The 23,512-nt window shown below is 38.1% G+C and overlaps 2 protein-coding genes across 3 annotated transcripts in view; one reads left to right on the top strand and one right to left on the bottom strand.

Annotated features, from left to right (window-relative positions):
* dph1 (diphthamide biosynthesis 1) overlaps nucleotides 1–5,185 on the bottom strand; it is a gene marked incomplete at its 5' end in the record, with an annotated part of 131,159 nt that extends 125,974 nt beyond the window's left edge. For both annotated transcript variants that reach the window (XM_079824241.1, XM_079824242.1), the window contains one exon: nucleotides 5,089–5,185. In XM_079824241.1, the coding sequence (XP_079680367.1) occupies nucleotides 5,089–5,185 (97 nt within the window). The remainder of the gene's footprint in view (nucleotides 1–5,088) is intronic.
* Nucleotides 5,186–10,192: 5,007 nt separating this feature from the next.
* rtn4rl1b (reticulon 4 receptor-like 1b) overlaps nucleotides 10,193–23,512 on the top strand; it is a 211,716-nt gene continuing 198,396 nt past the window's right edge. Inside the window, exon 1 of the mRNA XM_079823596.1 lies at nucleotides 10,193–11,001. Coding sequence (XP_079679722.1) covers nucleotides 10,989–11,001 — 13 coding nt within the window. The 5' untranslated portion in view covers nucleotides 10,193–10,988. The remainder of the gene's footprint in view (nucleotides 11,002–23,512) is intronic.

Here is a 23,512-nt window from a genome sequence, read left to right as displayed (position 1 = left end):
GTGTTGCGGCTACACAGCGGCACCGTCCCACTGTTGTTTTAATCTTTTTTTATATAAAAACCATTTAGTTAAGTTGGATAATGGATGCTTAAATTGTAAACTGAAATTGTCTGCTCAGAGTCGCAGCAGAGTGCAGCAGGAGTCAGATTTAACTTATTACATGATGAGAGTAAAGAAAGATGACTGACAGGACGATGGCGGAGGATTTGGTACACAAAAGATCTTGAGAAATATATTCTCTTGTAAAATGTGCAGTCAGTACCGCTGCTCCCTATACACAGTGCGTGTGATCACGAATTTGAAAGCGAATGTGAAAAAGCGCACATTCAAAATCAATTTCAATACCTCGTATATTGATAGTGGTTCCCTTATGCCCGCAAATTATACACAATGTGTTATTGGTAGTATCAGTTTTGTCAAGTTTATTTGCAGGTGTGAAAATGTCCTCACCGTGACATCCCTAACTGTGTGTAGATAATGGCTTTCAATTGATGGTAGTATAGAGAATGTGAATCTACATCACACCGAGTTACTGATACTGAAATTAATACCGATACCCACACCTTTTGTTTTATTTTTGCCTTTAAATTAAATATTCACATTCTCCATGGCATTGTTTGCAGGGAAGAGAAGCTATTTTATTTCATGGCATGATAATTTGATCATTTGTTTTCACTGTAGTTTTGCACACAGTAACACGCTGGGCGCTCGCTGCTGATTCAGCTGACACACGGTAGAAATGTCCAAATAAAAATGTGTTCAACAAGCTGAAAGAAGTCGAGGCATTTCTTTGTTCACTCCAAAAAAAAAGCTGTTGAACGAATTTAAGTAAACAACTTCTCATCACTGGCATTAGCACAGTTACAGCTCATTGAGAACAGCAAACTTAGCCTATCAGGTAGCCACCTGCAGCCTAACCACAAGGTCTACACTTCAGCATAAAGGTAACCTCAAAAATCGACACAATTATTAATGTATAATATAAAATAATACATTTAAATGTCAAATATAACATCAAACTTTAACAGGTCTTTCCCTTTACTAAAAACACACATTAAACAGCACTTCATTTCAATATTTTACTAATTTAATTTAATTTAACGTAATAAAATTGAGTGCAAATGGCAATTTAGCATAAAAAACCTAAAGATTTGTGTTGTTTCAGCTTATGAGCAAACAGAATCAGTTTAAGGGGAAAGGAGCTAGCTTTTGAAAAAAAAAGTATACTGTTTTTTTAGGTCAATTTATGAAGTCTGTGTGGTTTTTACATTAAAAAACATCATAATGAATAAGTAATAGCCTATTGTCTACCCTGGTTTTGAGCCTAGCTCTTGAAACGCTCAGTTTTTTTATGGGCGTGCCGCCTTGAAGACTTGTAAGTAAACACCAACTGCTGTGATTGGATAACAGTTTTGCATATTATAATTAGCTTTGACTCCAACAACCCTCTACAATGCGAGTAAAACACTTGCATATGCGAGTAAATCGTCACTCTGGGCGATTAAATAATATCTATCATTAGCCATTGGCTAATACATACATATACATATTTATTAGGGATGCAACAATACAGTTAGTCCACGGTTCAAAACATACCTCGGTTTTTAACCACGGTTTTCGGTTCGGGTCTGATGGCTTGTCACATCAGTTTTTTGCTATTCTATTCTTAGGCGACAGGAACCGCAAGAGTTTAAGGAGAAAAAAGACAATTTTTTTATTGCAATACTCTTTCTTTATTTTACGTAAAATAATTGAAAAATCTTACTTAAACTTAAAACTTTACTTAAAAAAAAACCTTGTACACATTCATAGTGTATTGTATAATATAAAATAAATATATATAAAGATTTACACTGGCAGCTCAGAGCTGTACAGCAGCATTTAAGTATGAGATTGAATGAATAAATGTAAAAATAAAACACTACATAGACTTCACTATAAAATATACATTGATTCTTATTAAAGCTGCTGTATTAATTTTTCAGTCAAGAGCAGTGAGTGATTTTCTCTGTCTTTTGTTGTTGTATTAACATTAAAGGGATAGTTCACTCAAAAATGAAAATTCTGTCATCGAGAAATGAATACAGGTTTGGAACAATATTAGAGTAAATAATGACATTATTTTAGAGGTGAACTGTCCCTTTAAGGACAGCGTGTTCACTATAGGCTGCACTGCTGTCAATTTAAGACGTGCATCTAATATACAGACACACGCCGATTTGACTTTCACTTTAGACATAACCGACTGTGTTTATGTTAACCTTGTGTGTATTTGACAGTATTAGCGCAGTAAGAAGACAACTTAGTCCAGTGATCATGTGTTTGACGTGTTAGTGCGCGCGCTCGGAAAAAGGCATGTTAAAAACGTGCATAAGCATTAAGGATGCGAATGAAATGTTTAACCGGCAAGGATTTAAAACACATGCAAATAATGAACTTTCGTGATTGTGAATAACTATAGTGTTCCGTGAGTATAACTCTGCCACTAACGTGTCATGTGAATGTATGTCACGTTGCTCAGTATATTGGGATGGCGGCAATTGATAGAATTTGTAGAAAAATAATTAATTAAATGCAAAACCGACACAAAAAACGCAATTCACAAGCACGTATTGAATCGTGAATGCCGTACCGAACGGTTCAATATTATATTGAGAATTGTGGCATTCCTATATATATATATATATATATATATATATAATATTTGTAGCATAATATAATATAATAAAGTATATCAGTCTGGCGACTAAACAAAAAAATGTACTAGCCAAAGGCGATTCTATTGCCAAGGTGTGCGTAGAGGGTTGGTACATGTGGGAATTGTTTTGAAAATGGCAACCGGAATGATTCGCCCACAGGGCTCGCAATATGTCTTTATCAAACAAACATAAGGATTCATCTCTCATCCACCCGCAATTATTTTGTATTACTTGCAGTCAATTTTATTAATTCCAGTCTCTTGTTTACAAACGAATCCACAGTGAAATGAAGTGAACAAACGTGCAATGTCTTCTCCACGTGAGCTGGATCTTCATTAAAAATCTAATTCAACCATGCATTCCTAATATTGGAATCCGAATGAAGTTTAAGCTGCATGTTTATTGCTTGGAAGTTTGATCCGGTTTAGCTCCCCGCACGTAGGCCTAATACGGTATTTATCTATGTCAGGCACGAGTCGGTGGGCAGGGCTACAGAATTAGGCGTTCATCTTGAGGCGGTGTTTCACTGTACTCTGACGTCCCGGGGATGCACATTCGCAGATCTCTCGTTTGCTGAGCCAGCGGTCAACAAAAGCTTTTCTTTGAATAACATATTTCTCAATTCATAACCCCTTTAAATGTAACTGAAGTTTTATTGTTGTCATTGTAAATATTCACTTTCCCATGGCCATGGAGGAGAGGGTCACATTCAGTGGACAGACTTGACCCTGTTTTTTCTATATTAATTTCAACACATGACAACCAAAATCAAATCCCTAGAAGGTTGTTACTTGTTAAACCAAACAAAATACAAAGCTTTCAAAAACACTCAGCAAAGGGATTATTTTATTGATTATTTAATTGAGTTGAGTGGTATGCAGTGGGTTTAATAATTAATAGATTTGCCATCTAATTTGCCATCTTTGTCTTCTCACCACCCCTCAACCTGCTTCCCTTAGGTTTTTTTTGCACAGAAAAAAGCTAAAAAACACATTACATTGTCCAGTTTTCTCCCTGAACGATACTATGGCAATTTTTTTTATGCAACATGAATGACCGACAATGGCAACATTTTTTTGACAGTCACACCACTATAGTTTAGGCGCCATATTAGGAGGATCACTTCCTTTATGAGATGAATGCAGTTACCCGGAACATACATTGTCTATAAAAGCTTCAAGGTCCAATTTGTGGAACGCCAGTTTTACGACAGAAACTTACACAATGAATAAAGAAAAAACAGCTACAAGAAAAAGGAACTGAAAAGGTAAGGGGATGGAATATGACACCAGAGCATCCACCCGAGTTGAAATCGCGTTCCGGAGGCGGTCAGAGCACCGGCAACATGTGAGAAGTAAAAAAATGTAAGGGTACGCTACAGATTACAAAAAAAGTTCTCGGTATAATTGTGATTTGGTTGTAAGCAAACAACTATTTTAATAAGTGTAATACATTATGACAAAATGTATTTACATATTTACATAAAATAATAATAGTGCGCTATTTAAAGCCAGAAGGTCAAAGGTTCAATGCTTTTTATGATTTGCCCAGTACAACATATGCATTAGCAATAAAAACAAATTAGAATCATTCCAGTATTTCTTATCATAATATCAATTTTCAGCCAAAAACAAAGCAATGTTTAGGCAAGAAGCCTTACAAAGTGTTTAGATATTTTTTGTCAGTGAATATTTCTTTATACAGGCCTAACAGTTTTGAAAACAATGAGGATGGGAGAGGAAGAGGACAGACATGTAATCTTAAACCATCATGACTGATGACAGCACATGATAACATGCTCGTTTATCACAAGCCCACTGCAGCCTAGTGATGAGTGAAGCGATAGCTAAAGAAACACCGAAAATCACTTTAATTTACAGACAAAAACGGTACTGATGTCAAAAGAAAACACCTTCCAAAACATATAATTAATGTCCTGTCTTATTTTATGTAAAGAGCTAATTGAAACAGGAAACAGTCAAATTGAAAAGGAAGCATGAAAATATCAAATCATTGTTTTGACACACATAAACTACAATTTATATAATTAATCGTTTTAGGTGCATGAAACCAAAATAAAAACTCCTGCTAAATAAACACACGTGCTATTTGACGAAGAGATATCGCCTCTGTGACAACTAGCCCCAGGCACACATACTACACTTTAGATCACGAAAGAACATTTCAGATCAAATATGTCAGATTGACAGCAATGTAACCCATAAGACACAAAATATATTTCACATAGATAGCATTAGACAGAATTAGCGACCACAGATTGATCGCGACGTTACTTTAAAAGACAGTTCTGGATTTTAACAGCAGGCAAACATCGCAATCGCAACCCCAACACGAAGAACTATTAAGAAATCCAACTAATAATACTCACCATTAGGTTTTTTCGCAGTGAGCACTTCAATCTCGCCAGTGGGAGCCGCCATCTTTCCCCAAACAAGTGCACGTGGAGTGGAACAGGCATTACTCATCGAACACAGAGCAGATCTGAGTAAATCAAATGTCGATACCATAGATGTGAACGATGTCTTGAGGGGAAAGGAAAAAGTTTGCTGACATTTTTTGATGCCAAGGACCCAAGAAGGACCCCTTTCCTAAAATAAAACGGCGACTATACAGTATATTCACATTTATAAAAAAAAAAAAAAAAAGATTTCCCAAATTAAATAGGCCTAAATTGCTTTAATATTGTCATTGTACAAATTAAAGTGTAATGACTTTGTTTTATATTTAAATTTTTGATTTATATATACAGTAGCCGGTCAGGAATCCATGCATTAGCCTATCCTCCAGTATTTATGCATAGTCTGAAACTAAGTATGTCGTCATTTAACAAAATCAAGCTTTCTAAACACAAACAGGGTCGGTGCTTAGGTGTTGACATTCTCACAGCCTGCAGTCTCCTCATTAATCAAATTTATAAAGAGTCTTTCATGACTCCTCATCTCCATCTGTGCTTTCTCGCCTGGTGTGTCTGCCTGTGAATGGAGACAGAAGTGCTATAGCTTGAGTCATCAGTCTCCTTCACAGTGAATGAATCAGTGGTTTTAAGTGTTCCTGTGTCTCAGATACATGTACAAAATACACACAGAGGTGAAAGGGCAAAATACATTTAAACAAAAATAACACTTCATCTTGGATAAAGATACATTTATTTTAATAGGTTATATAAATAAATAAATTTAAAAAAATCAAAAGACATATGGCCCAAATGGCAGGCTTTTAATATGTTATGACCTAACCTTTTTTTAGTAGTGGTATTTTAACATAATTTAAATAATTTACATATTACAATATGAAATACATTTTGTTTAGGCCTATATGTGTGTGCACTGTGCGTACTGTATTCTGACACCTTTCTATCAGAACCAGCATTAACTTCTTGAGCAATTTGAGCTCCAGTAGCTCGTCTGTTTGATTGGACCACATGGGCCAGCCTTCGCTCCCCACGTGTATTGGTGAGCCTTGGCCGCCCATGACCCATGTTCACCACTGTTCCTTCATTGGACAGATACAGTCCGCAGACGGGAACACCCCACAAGAGCTGCATGTTTTGGAGTTGCTCTGACCCAGTCGGCTCAAACTGTGAAAGAATGGTTAGGAGGGAGCATGAAGAATCATTTCCACACATGAATTGGCACCTCTCAGAACTTAAATTCATTGACAGTCTTTGGGACGTGCTGGAGGAGACTTGACAGAGTGCTTGACTCTTGCATTGTCAATATGATCTTGACCAAAAATGAATGCACCTCTTGATGAAAATAAATGCTGTGATGTCATGTGCATCCATTTTTGGTCCAGATCTTGTATTGACAATGCAAGAGTCATCCTGGAATATGGCCATAATGTGTAGTCCTACATGGTTGTTTAAGAAATGAAAAGCTACATAGTCCATCAATTAGGGTTGGAAGAACTGTGCCAAACATATATAACATACATATAAATCACTGCATGAATGATCGTATCATTGACTCTTAAGTATTTGCCTATTTAAATCCAAACAGAAACTTTTCTTTTGGCCTAACAGTGTATACACAGTATATGTGACCCAAGGCCACATAGGGCATTTTTTTTATTTCTACAAAGCATAATGAAATAAAACTGTGAACGAAAAATCTAAGTCTAATTCTAGTTGGGAAATATTTGCATTAATTAGCGTCAAATATATTGTTACACAAAACCAGTCATAAGGGTCAATTATTTCAATTGAGATGTATACATCATCTGAAAACAAAATAAATAATTATTTCTTTATCTAATTTGTTAGGATATGACAATATTTGGCCAGGAAAATCTGGAATCTGAGTGTGCAAAAAAATCTAAATATTGAGAAAATCGCCTTGTTGTGCAAATGAAGTTATGCAAATGAAGTCCTTACCAATGCATACATTATATATATTTACAAAGGGAAATTTACATAATATCTTCATGAAACATGATCTTTACTTAATATCCTAGTGATTTTTGAATAAAAGAAAAGAAAAATCGATAATTTTGACACATTGTATTGTTGGCTATTGTCATAAATATACCAGTGAGACTTATGACTGGTTTTGTGGTCCAGGGTCACTTATTTATACACATTACTGTACAAAAGTCTTCGGCGCGCTAGTATTTTCACCCAAAAATGTGTTTAAGCCATTATTTATGTATTTTGCTATAGTGTGTCAGTAGGAAATATCAGTTTACATTTTCCAAACATTCCTTTTGCCATTAATTGTAATAATCTAGTGAGATTTTTGTATGCACAAGGAGTCTGACAACAGCTGGTATGCTCCACAAGGAGATCTGGTCTCACCATCATCAACTCTGTCTGTGATTACATGAAGAAACAGAAATAACTGAGACAGACTAAATCCAGAAGAACTGCGGCAACGTCTGCAAGACACTTGAAGAAACCTTGCAAAGCTACCTGAAAAATGATGTGTGAGTGTACCTGGATAAAAGCTGTTTTAAAAGCAAAGGGCGTCAACCCTAATATTGAATTGATTTAGTTCATAGAAGTTAACTGATAAATAAAATCTATTTATGACATTATTTTTTAAAAGCATTCTCACTTTACAGCACTACAACGTGTCACATGGCTTTGCAGGTATATAGGTTTCTTCAAGCGTCTTTGAGACATTGCCACGTTTCTTCTGGATTTAGTCTGTCTCAGTTATTTCTGTTTCTTCATGTAATCCCAGATGGTCTCAATGATGGTGAGATCAGATCTCCTTGTGGAGCATACCAGCTCTTGTCAGAATCCTTGTGCATACAATAATCTCACTGGATTATTACACTGAATGGCAACAGGGATTTTTTGAAAAGACACACTACAGCAAATAATATAACTATCTTAAAACCATTTTTGGATGAAAATACTAATAGCACTGTAAAATCTAATTAGTTAGACTTACTTTTAAAAAAAGCAAACTGATTGCATAAAAAAACAAGTAAAGTGAAATAGGAATTGTATTGTGCTAACAAATGCTTTGTTAGTATAGTTCACTTACACAAGAGTTCTAGTTACTAAAAAAGAACTGTAGAGTACATTATCTTTTACTTTAGATTTACTTTTGACTTAGTATAGGTATTGTTGTGTTTTGCATGCTGAATATTGAAGTCTGTGTATGTGACTGCAAGATATTGTTACAAATATAGAGGGATTATATCAACCCAATTAAAAGTTTCACAAATTGTTTATTCATAAGCGTTGGCAGTAAAATTGTAAATGATCATTACGACATAAAGGGAAATATTACATAGGTTAATTTTAAAAGTGACCTTAAAGGGATAGTTCACCCAAAAATGAAAATTACCCCCAAGTCATCCTAGGTGTATATGACATTCTTCTTTCAGACGAATAAAATCTGAGTTATATTACAAAAGTCCAGGCTAATCCAAGCATTAGAATTGGATTCATAGTTGCTCTGTTTGTGAAGTCCATAAAAAGTGCATCTGTCCGTCAAATAACGTGCTCCACGCGGCTCCGGGGTGTTAATAAGGCCTTCTGAAGTGAATCGACGCGTTTGTGTAAGAAAAATATTAATATTTATAACTTTATCAAGTAAACTTTGAAAGTGAAACTCAAGTTGCGTGTGATGTCATGACGAGCGTACCTGGTCGCATTAGTCTTTCATTCGGCAGGGTAACTTTCAACAATTTTTCCATAAATTGAACAGGGAAGGCGGTCGGTCGAAAGTTTACTAGATAAAGTTTTAAATATGGATATTTTTCTTACACAAACGCATCGATTCGCTTCAGAAGGCCTTTATTAACACCCCAGAGCCGCGTGGAGCATGTTATTTGATGGGCAGATGCACTTTTTATGGACTTCAAAAACAGAGCAACTATGAATCCAATTCTAATGCTTCACTCTAAAAAAAAGGCTCGTAATCATAGGGGAACCTTTTTTAGTGCTATATAGCACCAATTTTGGTTCTTCAGCGGTTCTTCAGAGGTGCTATATAGCACCTTAGTCAAAGAACCGGTGAAGAACCTCTGAAGAACCGCTGAAGAACCTCTGAAGAACCGCTGAAGAACCACTGAAGCACCAAAATTGGTGCTATATAGCACTAAAAAAGGTTCCCCTATGATTACGAGCCAAGAACCATTTTTGGTGCAAAATAGAACCTTTTTTTTTTTAGAGTGTTGGATTAGACTGGACTTTTGTAATATAACTCAGATTTTATTCGTCTGAAAGAAAAATGTTATATACATCTACACTCTAAAAAAAAAAGGTTCTATATGGCACCAAAAATGGTTCTTGGCTCGTAATCATAGGGGAACCTTTTTTAGTGCTATATAGCACCAATTTCGGTGCTTCAGTGGTTCTTCAGCGGTTCTTCAGAGGTGCTATATAGCACCTTAGACAAAGAACCGGTGAAAAACCTCAATTTTTTGTTGCATCGCTGGATCAATAGTAACAGAGTTATAACAATATGAATGTTCCAAGTGCCCAAACAAAGTGAACACTCATCACCATAATGGTGAGCTTTATTTTTTAATTTTTTTGCTTCACAAAATGGCATTCAAACCAATCAATTAATCTTAACTTGGGTTTTCTAAGTAAACAAGGAATAGTATGTGAATAGTACAGATTACTAGATTTTTACAATTAAGTTAAGACATTAAGTAAAGTTAACTCAAAAGTCTTAGTTAGATCTTCGTTTTTGCACAGTAGGCTTCTGTATATACTAATATGTAAGCAAGGTTCCCATATTCAAGGTCTGACAGCCTACTAAGAGACAGAATAAAAAAAAAAAGAGAGAGAGAGAGAGAGAGAGAGAGAGAGAGAGAGAGAGAGAGAGAGAGAGAGAGAGAGAGAGAGAGAGAGAGAGATTTATAGAGAAGCTATATTTAAGCTATAGAGATTTAATCGAGCTCAACACAAGAATATATCAAGCACTAAACCAACACATGGTAATTTCAGATTATTTTCGGGAGAGAAAGAGAGAGGGAGAACAGTCCATAGACAGTCCAGAACAGTGGATTGAGAGCCCTGAGGTAGGCTATCACAGGCACGCGCATCTCTCAGCTGGAGCGCATCATCTGTCCATTCCGCCACTCGACTCTCGAGCCACTCACACTCACCCCGCTCGATATGTGAAGGTGTAACGCTCATATATGTGATTTGTCCGTGTCCCGAGACCCGAAATATCTGGACGAAATGCTTTCAAAAAGGTGGATTGTTGGAGATTCTGTATGGAGGCAGCGGGACACCTCCCCATACTTCGGCGTAGAGTGTCTCTGAAGAGTGCACGAGAAGACCGTCACCAGAGTTGCCGCGGCGCGGATTGAGGACCATCTTCTGAATATACTCAACAATCTGTGTTTTAGAGGGATAGCCGAATTTCAAACGCGTCAGTATCTTACAACAAGAGCTTTTAGAGCATTTCGGATAACATACTACAGTAGCCTACTGCTTGTTTCGCGAGGGTCGCTGAGAGCTGAACTACACCACCAGGTGCCCCTGCTTAATCTATTCACTGGATAACAACAATTAATACTGCAGAATGTGTTCCTCTCCTTTTGGACTGCTCTCAGTTGCATCTTGCGAAATATTTGCTCGGGACCACACAGGATGAAATGGACATCAGCATCGCAATAAATTAGCCTAATTGAAATTCAGCGAGAAGTCTCCTCTGAGCTATAGGAGTACATACATTTATGTATTCTGATTAAACCAGACAGCGTTTGATAGATCGCTTGGCATCTCACTGACAGTGTGAAGTCTGGAATACAAGAATAAATGAACCTGAGTGGACAGACAGAGAATTAACAACATCCAACATGTTTAAACGGGGTAAGTGCAATTTACAACTTTTATCCCTGCTGTTTTAAAATAGACAGAAGTTGCATTTTAATTTTGAGAACATTTATACTTGCATATGTTTTTTAAATAAATAAAAAATAACAACGAGAATAAATAGTGTGGAATAACTACATGCTAGGGGGACATTTGTTATTTATACATTTATTTTAAATAAATCAATGTTTTTAGGTTTCTATTTGAGCTGTTCTTCGTGGCATACAGGGTTTTTTATTATATATAACGATGCTTGTTGCAGTATTTGCAAAAACTATTAAGTCTTATTTTAAATAAATGTAACAATTGTTTTTTTATACATACAAAAAATGATGCTTGTTGCAGTATACAAGGTTTTGAAAGTTTATGTAAAAGGCTGTTAAGTTCTACAGCCCTCATCCATGATCATCTTTCCAGAATCATGTGTGTCTGCCCCCGGGTAAGCTCAGCGTAAAGCAGATGTGTTTAAAATATTCATCATCATATCATGAAATATTTTCTTAAGATGCTAGTGGTGGGTGCCGCACTGCAGTTTATGGCCGGTTTTTCATCAGAAAGCATTGTGCTGTCTGCCTGGCTCCAATATATTTCTCTTGGTGGGTTAAACAGGTTTGGCTCAGACAGTCTGTCACAATTTATGGACATTGTTTATGATCAAATGATGAAGTGTAAGGAGTCAATAGTGAGATTAACTGGTTAGTGATGAAGCTGTCAGTTGAATGACCTGCAGACCTGCAAAGACTTGTCAGCTTGTTTTCACTTGATCGGTGATTTTCAGTCTTGCAGGGATCCTTATTTAACACACCTGATGTATATCGTCGGCTCTTTAGTAGAGGCTCCGAGACCTGAACAGGGTGTGTCAGATAAAGGGGACATCTAAAATGTGCAGTGCCAGGAACAAAAAAAAGACAACCCCTGCACTAGAACAATTCATATGTGATTAAACAGATCATAAATCTTACTGTTTAAAGTTCACTAGGACATTTCACTTGTGACATTTCACTTGCCCCCACTTTTAACCATCTCTGGATCTTTTGCATGGCACTATATGCTCAAGCTCTGAGGTTGCTGACTGCTATAATTGTGTAGCGAGTCAGTCTGGAAAACCGAATCTCCTTGGAGGAGGCCCAAAGCTTAACACAGAGACAATTGTGATTTCAATAGACTTGGCGTAGGAACAAAACACACCTATCAAGCCTCTCACCGGCACACTAAAAGACCCCTTATGAATGCCTGTGAGGAGCCTGTGGTGTAGATATGAGAACAGTGGGTTGGTTTTGAACTGATTTGGATCTGATTTTCATTTACCTCAAAGTAAACCGCTTTAAATGACTGACTATCTTTCTGGCGCTGTAGGGTTTTACCGTTTTACATCTCACCCATGTGTTACAACACACCTCAGGCTCCCCAATAAATACGACCTGTAAATTTCAACAAAATGGATACCACTGGCAACAATGGTCAACAGCAGCACAAATCATAAGGCCATCCTACAGAGTAACTGTGTTAGGTTTTTATTTGTTTGGTTTGGGTTTTAATTATGAAGAAAATTTGTTTTTAAAAGTCAGAAGAGTTGCTTTTAGGCTAATGAGGTTTCTTTGCTCTGTTGGGTATTAATTGGTCTTTCACTTCAGAGTGCATTAGAAATTACGGAAACATTCTGCAGCAGTTTTCTGTTCTGTGTGCCTATGACGCATAAATAGAAAACAGCAATAAAATAGATGCTTTGCACTGGTGTGACATTTTCCAGAAACGTCAGGCCTAACCATAGGTGTCATTTACACTGGGGACGCTGGAAATGGCTGAAATGGCTGATTTTGTCCCCACCAATTTTTGAAAGCATTTGCAACTTAAACAAAATAAACTATAACTGATTCTAAAATGACCCGAAAACATGCATGCGCCGATCAGTAACTTGAACAAATTCTTGACACAGTTTCTTCTTGTTCAAGTTATACATTCTCTCTCTGTGAACATGACAAACAGCCACACTGTTGAATCGGGTTTGTGACATTGCGTTGTATGCGATGTGTTTTCTTTTACATATGTAATGAATTTCAATGTAATCATTGACTTAACGTTCGGTTGAGCTGGTGTTGCAGGGACTTTTACATGTGCATTCGACATTGTTGAGGGTTTTATGCTAAGTATTTTCGTGTTGTTGACTGGCCTAAGCTATGCCCATTTTGATGCGCCGTTATTCAATATTTTTCCCGTCCAGCTGTAACGTTTTTTTCATCTGATCTTTTGTCCCCACCACTTTTCAACACAAACTGACGCCCCTGGGCCTAACTGGTTGTGTGGCTGTGACCTGCGTGCCAGTCTCAGCAGGGCTGTGCTGTTTCTGCTAGTAAGAGGTCCAATTTCCAGAATCTTTTCCCCTCAATTTCCTCCCAAACTAACTTAAACACACACAGGCATGTTATGGTCTTGGTTGATTTAACATAAAAGTGCAGACACACTTATCCTGCCCACCTCTTAGCCTGTCTCCTATTTTCTGTCTCTCTGTTTCTCTCCGCCTTCTGCTTGCACTTTACAATTTCTGACAGTTATTTAAATTGAAACATGTATATATGATTCTACATGGTATATTCAAATTTCCGATGCTTATCTGAAGGCAGTGCTTCAGACTATAATTGGTTTGTTGTGCTGAGTTGTCAGTATAGAGAATGGCCTTGTTTTAAAATTCAGCCTTGAAACGTTGTCAGGCTCAGAATTCCAGCCTGATCTACATCCGGTGGCAAATATATTCTGTGCTCGAGTTGATACGGTTCGAAAAGACAAAGAAAAAAAAAAAAAAAAAAACACCTGCAAGCAAACCAAGGAGATTTTTTCCCTGCAAAACCTCTGCAATGAAATGAGAGAAATAACTCTTTTGTGGATTAGCTATGATTATGCAGCTGTGAGTGGAGAAAGTCGGTATTCAGACATGATCCTAGACAATGTTGTTATGGGCAGATGGATGGAAGAGAGGAGAGCGGCAGTTGGTAAGCAAAAGAGGGAACACCTGTGGCCTGACACCACTCTCCTGCACAGCTGCTCATATTTCCCATTTCTGAGACCTTCACTCATCACCACAAACACCCCCAGACTGAAATACAGAGTAACTAGTGACAACCTTTACAGCCTGCACCTGCTCAGTTGTTATTTGGGCTACCCCTTATTATTTGTAATTTCCAGCACCAACCAAACCAAACACAATGACTGTTTTTAAACAGGTTTCTAAAAGACTTACCACATCCTCAAAAAAAACCTGACTCTTTAGGTCGTTTTTCAAGCACCTTATTACGACCTTTATTTACGCTTTTAAGTCATGCGCCCTCTAGTTGGCGTAAAAATAATGACAGTGTCGTGTTACGTTTGTCGTCATGAAATGACGTATGACTGTCGTTACCAATCAAAATGCGTGTTCATTTAAATGCAATGTGTGGAATTTTTATCACCATTTGTCATATTTTCATTTAGCAAAAATCATTTTTTATAAACAACTACAACCACCCCACCCCTAAACCTACCCAGTGATTTATAGTGCATATACACTTTATGAGCACATGTGTTCCCTGGGATCAAACCATAGACTGTAAAAAATATGGACATAGTGTCTGTGACGTCACCCATAGGATTCTGAAGAGCAGTTTTGAAGCGTAAAGTAGGGACAAGCTGGCCGTTGCCATCTTGTCAGCGCGTCACTCCCGGATAACAGAAAATGGGCAGCAGACAGACAGCAGATAAATGCCTATCCACTCAAAGTGGCCACGCCCTTACTTACGCAGAACTTTAAAGCTTTATATAATGTAAAATAATGAGTTTTAAAAAAATTCACCCCCCTCACAGTTGTCATGAAGGGTAAAATTAGCCGTATAGACCAAAACCACAATTTGTACCAGGCTGTAAACATATTTTTTTCTGCTGTAAAGTTGGGCATTTTAACATGGGGCTCAAGAGATTCTGCTCCCTTCAGGAGCCCTAGTGGCCAGTCGATGAATTGCAGTTTAAGTCACTTCCATATTGGCTTCAAGAGAAACTGCGGGAGGTTGCCTTGGATCAAACCCTTGATTGCATGATCACATGTTTACATGATGTTGTATTTTGCAATGCTCAACGGAGCTATGCAAAACCAGAAATATGACGCAAATAAAAGGAAACAAAGCATTAAAATGAAAGTGTCCTGTTGTCGATAGGGGCACACCTTTAGTAAACGCTCCTATGGGTCGTATTTCATGAATTCAAATGAAAGTGTCTTGTTGTCGATAGGGGCGCACCTTTAGTAAACGCTCCTATGGGTCGTATTTCATGAATTAAAATGAAAGTGTCCTGTTGTCGATAGGGGCGCACCTTTAGTAAACGCTCCTATGGGTCGTATTTCATGAATTCAAATGAAAGTGTCTTGTTGTCGATAGGGGCGCACCTTTAGTAAACGCTCCTATGGGTCGTATTTCATGAATTCAAATGAAAGTGTCTTGTTGTCGATAGGGGCGCACCTTTAGTAAACGCTCCTATGGGTCGTATTTCATGAATTCAAATGAAAGTGTCTTGTTGTCGATAGGGGCACACCTTTAGTAAACGCTCCTATGGGTCGTATTTCATGAATTAAAATGAAAGTGTCCTGTTGTCGATAGGGGCGCACCTTTAGTAAACGCTCCTATGGGTCGTATTTCATGAATTCAAATGAAAGTGTCTTGTTGTCGATAGGGGCACACCTTTAGTAAACGCTCCTATGGGTCGTATTTCATGAATTCAAATGAAAGTGTCTTGTTGTCGATAGGGGCGCACCTTTAGTAAACGCTCCTATGGGTCGTATTTCATGAATTCAAATGAAAGTGTCTTGTTGTCGATAGGGGCACACCTTTAGTAAACGCTCCTATGGGTCGTATTTCATGAATTAAAATGAAAGTGTCCTGTTGTCGATAGGGGCGCACCTTTAGTAAACGCTCCTATGGGTCGTATTTCATGAATTAAAATGAAAGTGTCCTGTTGTCGATAGGGGCACACCTTTAGTAAACGCTCCTATGGGTCGTATTTCATGAATTAAAATGAAAGTGTCCTGTTGTCGATAGGGGCGCACCTTTAGTAAACGCTCCTATGGGTCGTATTTCATGAATTCAAATGAAAGTGTCTTGTTGTCGATAGGGGCGCACCTTTAGTAAACGCTCCTATGGGTCGTATTTCATGAATTCAAATTAAAGTGTCTTGTTGTCGATAGGGGCACACCTTTAGTAAACGCTCCTATGGGTCGTATTTCATGAATTAAAATGAAAGTGTCCTGTTGTCGATAGGGGCGCACCTTTAGTAAACGCTCCTATGGGTCGTATTTCATGAATTAAAATGAAAGTGTCCTGTTGTCGATAGGGGCGCAACTTTAGTAAACGCTCCTATGGGTCGTATTTCAGGGAAGTGACAAACGACCTATATAGGCGTATTGGTTGGAGGACATGTTGCTTTGTTCGGTGGTCCTGCCCAAAAACGCACTCCATTGATTGAGCCAGAAGTCGATATGTCGGACCTCTCAAAGAGCCACAGAGCCAATATGTTCTATACATAGACAATGTTTACCATAATCAATCTTCAGCATAATTTTCTCATATAGTATTTTCACAACAGTGATATTCAATATTAAGATAGAGATAGTAATGTTTTCTTTGCCATAATCAATGATAATTCATAATAGTAATGGGGGTATATTAGTTGTTCACGGTGGTATCATCCACATGCAAAGTTGCAATAAAGTAATAGCCTAGTTAAAGGGTTAGTTCACCCAAAAATGAAAATTCTGTCATTAATTGCACCCTCATGTCGTTCCACACCCGTAAGACCTTCTTTCATCTTTGGAACACAAATTAAGATTTTTTTCGATGAAATCTGAGAGCTTTCAGTCTCTCCATTGGGAGCAATGCAATTTACACATTCAAGGTCCAGAACGGTAGGAAAGAAATCATTGAAGTAATCCGCAATCCATGTGACGCCAGTGGTTTAACCTCAATTTTATGAAGCAACGCAAGTGCTTTCTTTGTGCAAAAAAACCCAAAGTAGTGAAAAAAAAGTAGTAAGGTCATGAGTAGTTTAAAAAATGTTCTAATTAGTGTATAATGATGTTTTCTCTTTTCAGTCTTATGAACACACGCAGAGTATACAGTGATTCGTGCGCCACACATGCACAATTAAATAAACCAGGCTTCAGTCATATTTTGCCATATTTAATTGGTCCGTCCAGTTCGTACGGGAATGCTTACAAAAGCTTAAAAAATTATATGTTTACATTAACCATGGAAAATATTACATGTATAAATATTGGGGGGTTGGTTGTACTTGCTTGTTTTGTTTATGGTGGTGGTGGGGGGGGGTCCTATATAATATGTAATTTTTTTCAGCTCAGTGTAATTCAGTTGTGTAATAATACATATGCTCTGATCACATCACTGGACTTCAATTACCACACAGCTATGAAACATGCCTCAGACCTCTCTGCATGCCAAACAGCTCATTTCCTGAAGGACACTCACTGAATGACAAAAGGACGAGCGCAGAGGCCAGCAAGCGCCATCGCCTGTCATCTTACCCCGTCCCATGGGACATAAATTCTTATCATTCCAGCTTTCGGTAATTATAAGTAATTAGTAGCACAGGAAGTGGTATTTTAATGAGTGTCGTTTTCTACTTATGTCCTCATCTTCGTGCACCTTTTGACCAGTTCAAACCGGGCACAGGACACACTTGGTTAGGATGGGTGTTTTATTCATATTTTATCTGCTCGTTTTGGCCCTTCCACATAGTCGAATGAACCTGGTGTTTTGTTTTTATTCTCTATAAGGCTGATTTACACTGGCATTAGACTGATGACTGTACATTATAATTGATAAGAATTTGCAATCGGAATGCATGTACCTGACATTTTGTCTCGCAACAATGTTTTCATTAACTCATAATTCATACGCAAACTGTAATTAAATACACATTTCCTGGCTGCTGTGGTGTCCAGAAGGGAGGAAGTCTCCAGCGTAGCATGTGGCATCTCTAAGTGCCCTTTACCAACACCTGAAATCTCAGCACAAATATCTCTCCTCTGTCTTTGGAGTGGAAATGAGATGCTGGCTTGGTCATTAGTAGATGATAATGAGGTAAGAGAGACAAACAACCCTAAGCCCTGTTGGTTTTGTTAATATTAATAATTAATTTCTGATTAAGTGACTAATTGCGGTGGAAAGGTCAATGTCAGTGTAAGGTCCGTTGATGTTAGGAGATGAGTATAAAGCAGAAAGAAAGGGAGGAAGATAAAAGACATCATCCATTTTCAACTGGAGCATGTGTCATCAGATTTTTGAGCGAAGGAACCATCAGGGCCCTCTCGGCCCTCATGAGAGAGGGCCTAAACTATTGTAATAAAAATAATATTTACAAACTTTGAAATAATAGTTTCAAAAGTAAAAACTTCTTTAATAAAAAGGAATTTAGGAATTTATAATTTGACAATAAACATCTCAATCTTTTTGAAGAAATAAACCCTTCTAACACTTCAAATCTAACTAGTTTGTGTTTTCTCCATTTTAGGATTTTTCCTCTTAACGCTTTCATCTCTGTGATTGGTGGTCTAGCTGTGAAATTACAGAGGACCAAGCCATGGCAAGTCAATGTGGGATGAATTTCAACAGGAAAATTGACCAATCATATCGTCCCTTTTAATGGGTGGGACTAGTTATCACTGAGTTTATGACGCGATCCGTCCGCTGTGGGGAATTCGATCGAAGAAAAAAAAAACACTGATAAAATAGCCACCGTTATTCCCTTTGAAAACCGCAAGCAACATTAATGAGGAATGCTAATTGATTATCCACGCCGTTTTCAAGATGAACTTTTAAAGAAAAGCTGTAGTTAATTGGCAAAGGAAGACCTACGTCAGAGCTTAATTTTGTGCAGAAAGCCAAAGCTTTTTATTTACAACCACAGCAATTATAAGCTTTATTGTTGGCTGTTTGGGTAAGTTATTTAAAATCTAATAGGTTTACGTGACTTATTTTATTCTTGCTGCCACTGTTTTATAGTCCTATATGTTAAGCGTTATTTGAGGAAACAGTCATTCTTCAGAATTACTGGTCAGTCTGTAAATTTATTACATTTACTTAGCGACCATGCACATTTGCTCTACTTCTGTAAAATAGTTACATTTTTCCCAAATCATAAGTTTAATATGTGTTACATATATTTAATCGGCTGCTGTCCAGTCTAATGATATGATTTATTATCAACATATGCGGAAGTGTCTGTCGCTAATGTGCTTTGATCTGAGTGCTGTCATGATGCGTCGGCCTAAATTTTGTTGGCTTTGTGGCCAGTTGTCACCATATTTATTTGTAATGATGATTTGCATTACATTACTTTTTGTTCAATTTTGGTGATAACTCTCACGCTCTGATGTTTGCTTTGTGTCATTTCTTGTCAAAGGTAACATGCAGTATTATAGAAGAGGACACAGTAAGCTAGGCTGATTTTAGACTTCTTCTTCTAGAGTTTACTTTTTTTCCAATGAGGGAAGGGGGTGAGAGGTTCAAGAGTCATGGTTTGCTACTGACTACATACACCGATCAGGCATAACATTATGATAGGTGAAGTGAATAACACTGATTATCTCTTCATCACGACACCTGTTAGTGGGTGGGATATATTAGGCAGCAAGTGAACATTTTGTCCTCAAAGTTGATTTGTTAGAAGCAGGAAAAATGGACAAGTCCAAATTGTGATGGCTAGACGACTGGGTTAGAGCATCTCCAAAACTGCAGCTCCTGTGGGGTGTTCCCGGTCTGCAGTGGTCAGTATCTTTCAAAAGTGGTCCAAGGAAGGAACAGTGGTGAACCAGCGACAGGGTCATGAGCGGCCAAGGCTCATTGATGCACGTGGGGAGCGAAGGCTGGTCCATGTGGTCCGAGCTACTGTAGTTAAAATTGCTCAAGAAGTTAATGCTGGTTCTGATAGAAAGGTCTTAGAATACACAGTGCACTGCAGTTTGTTGTGTATGGGGCTGCATAGCCGTAGACCAGTCAGGGTGCCCATGGTGACCCCTGTCCACCGCCGAAAGTGGCAACAGTGGGCACATGAGCATCAGTACTGGACCACGGAGCAATGGAAGAAGGTGGCCTGGTCTGGTGAATCACGTTTTGTTTTATATCACGTGGATGGCCGGGTGCATGTGCGTTGCTTACTGGGGAACACATGGCACCAGGATGCACTATGGGAAGAAGGCAAGCCGGCGTTGGCAGTGTGATGCTTTGGGCAATGTTCTGCTGGGAAAACTTGGGTCCTGCCATCCATGTGGATGTTACTTTGACACGCACCACCTACGCATTGTTGCAGACCATGTACACTCTTTCATTATATATAATACCATTTCCATGAAAGGGTGTACATGGTCTGCAACAATGCTTAGGTAGGTGGTACGTGTCAAAGTATTTATGTATTATGTATTTATGTATTTTCAAATGTATTTAACGAATTTGTTTGCCCATATAATCTTAAGATATTTAGGTTAAGCTTATTCAACTCGAGCTCTGATATACCCCCATAGTGACTAAATGATTATGTAGGGCAAGGTACCTAAGATAAAAGTGGGGTTTGGGGAGGTGGTGGGATGCTGGAACATCTGAGACTGAGGAGAGGTAAGCAGCTGTTTATATACTCTGGCTGTTGGCTGTTGATTGGAAGATTAGATGGGCTCGCTCCTCCCTAAATTACGTTTGGAACTTCACATATATACAGGTAAGTTGTTAATTTTTCTTTGGTCATATCCTATCTGGCCTATAGCACTAAGTAAGCCAGAATTAATACTGGTGTGCCCCTTGCCAAAAAAAGTGCATGATGCCCTGAAAGGATATGGCAGTGCAACAGTGTTGACAGTCGTCCCAGGCGTGCTAACGCTCTGCTGACAGACACACCCGAGAGATGCTTTCAATCCCATAGTGCCATGACCAGTGTGTACTGAGACAGGGATTCTGTCCTCCCTGCAGGCTTTGGCTGGCATCTGTCACACTGCACTACTAACACATGACATGTGGATGGCACTGGCAGAGGAACTGGATAATCATCGGCGAGACGCGTAAATTCCAGAGAGAGCATGTGCGAATTGAAGCAGCCATGCAATGATATACTGTACGGTACGGTGCATAAATCAATGTATATGCAAGGATAAACTCACACACAGATACTCGCCTTTTTATTCTAACCGTGTACTCAAAATGGCCTTCAGAATCTGTTCATTTCTTGTGATAATGCCGGTTTTATGTTCCTGCTGTGCCGACCTTAATGCAGATTATGGAAACGGTATCAGAATAGCAGTCCAGTGGGTTTTGGTAAAATCTTTGCCTCATGATGGAAGTCTCTTTAATGGGTTTGTTTAATTATAAAACTCTCAGCGTGGAGCTTATAATAGCCAGAAACTCTATGAACTGACCGTTTTCTTCCAGAGTCATTTTAGGCACCCTCTTGTTCGCCTCATTTCTCTCTCTCGCTTCTCTCCTGGGTCTCTACTTCTATCTGTGCTTTCCTCTTGGAGATGAGACATAATATAGAAACTGGAGATGTGAATTGGATAATAGTCACTTTCTTTATGTTGAGACAAACCTGATCATCATATTGGATCGAGGCCATAGAAGGAATCTCAGTCATCGCTGGGCATCGTTTCATATTTTGCTCGCTTCTCAGATTGAATGAGTGAGTGAGTGATTGAGGCTCTGAGAAAAAGCACCAAATAAGAGGCAATTCCTCTGTGTTATAAGGCCTTCTCTTGCCTGAAGGATCTTCATTGTATGATTGAAGCCAATTCAAAGATCAGCATTCCCTCCAAGATATTCTATCAATAACTCTACAGTGGGGTGCCGGGCACACAGTCCTCCTGGGGGCAGAATGAGCCTGTTTATCTCCTGTTGAAAGCTAATATGGCCATATCCATGTTTAACCTTATACACAAAGGAAAATAGCTGTACGAAAGAAAAACTTCCACTTCCAAGTGCGCCATAGGATGACTTAAAAGTATTTAGATGAATAAATTATTATTAATACATCATTTTTTTTTTTGCGTCCAATACTCACTACTAAATAATTGCTTATTATCAAAAAAATTATCTAAATCTAATATAAATTAAAATGCCAAACACACACACACTATTTTGCAAAATGAAACACTTCTTTCAAAATTTTACAATAATTGAACTAAACCCAATTTTGACACCGTATGGCACACACATGGTTTCATACAATCTGATTCTGTTTGATTTATTTACACACTGCTGTTCTCAATCTTAAACACTTGTAAAATTTCTACTTTTAATGATACAATCTGGGTTTGATTTTTTTTTCAGCGATAGTGTTAGAGTAAAGTATGAATATATTGACCAAACAGTACACACAAGACCAGTACTGCATATTGATGAAAATGTTTAACTCTCTCCGCATTGTAAAATCATTCAATTCATTCATGCATTTTCAATGTTTTTTATTTTTATTTTTATATCTGCTGAGGTTGGGCTGAACTCTCTGTCCAGCCTCTCTCAATGTCAACCCATGGGTACTCAGTACTCAACCAAGTACATCTGATAAATTTGGTCACAAACATTATATAAACACTGTGTGTAGTGTTTTGCAAAAAGTGTGAGGCTGAGAATGTGCTTATAGTTGTGCAGCTCTGTGCTGAGGTTTTGCTCCTTGAGTGTCAGTTTAAATAATTGTGCTGTGCATGTCATTTTAGTGTGTTAGCAATTGGAAAAACTGTAATAAAAAATCTCTATTTTTAGGAGTGTATACTCCACAGTTCTGTTAATAAAAAAGTTTTAAAACAAACCATTTTGCCATTATTATGGCACAAATACTGGACATATCTTTGAATATTATGTTGGTCAAAATGGATGAGACCAATGGGTTGAGACCATCTCAAATTGTGTTCAGATTCTCCCTAGATTAAAATATGCAACAAAAAAACCCAAACAAACAATAATCTATGTTAATATGAACTAAAATGTTTCAAATCAAGTTCTTCCAGAACCATTTTTTTGGAGCTGTCAGGGAAGAATACGGATTCAGATGCAGGAAACAGAAAAGTTTATTTATGAGCTCAGGAATGGACAGGGAAAAATATCAAGAACAAAAAACTGAAAAATCCAAATCAAATGTCCACAGGTCCGGTGAGCTCCCTTAAACAGGGACAATTCCCAACGTCATCAACGACGCAATACAGGAGTGCTACAGAGTCCTCCGATGAGCGCGGTGGGCGCAGTGAGCGTGCAGAGTGTAATTCCCCGGATAGAGTGGTGAGCGCGCTGAGGAAATGGAGAGAAGAATCCGTGTCTCCACAGAGAGAGGATCACCTGGGCTGGTAGCAAAGGAACAAAGGTCTGGCGGATGAGAGGGAATGGAACAAAAATATATAAATAAAAAACGAGAAAACAAACAGCACTTAGGAGACTGGGAAAGCAGGACACGGCAAGACTTGACAAATAACAAGAGACGGTCACGAGCAAAGGCGTTGCGC

The sequence above is a fragment of the Gobio gobio genome (genome assembly GCF_949357685.1).
Source record: "Gobio gobio genome assembly, chromosome: 8".
NCBI classification, from domain to species: domain Eukaryota; kingdom Metazoa; phylum Chordata; class Actinopteri; order Cypriniformes; family Gobionidae; genus Gobio; species Gobio gobio.
This window is presented reverse-complemented; position numbering and strand designations above follow the sequence as displayed.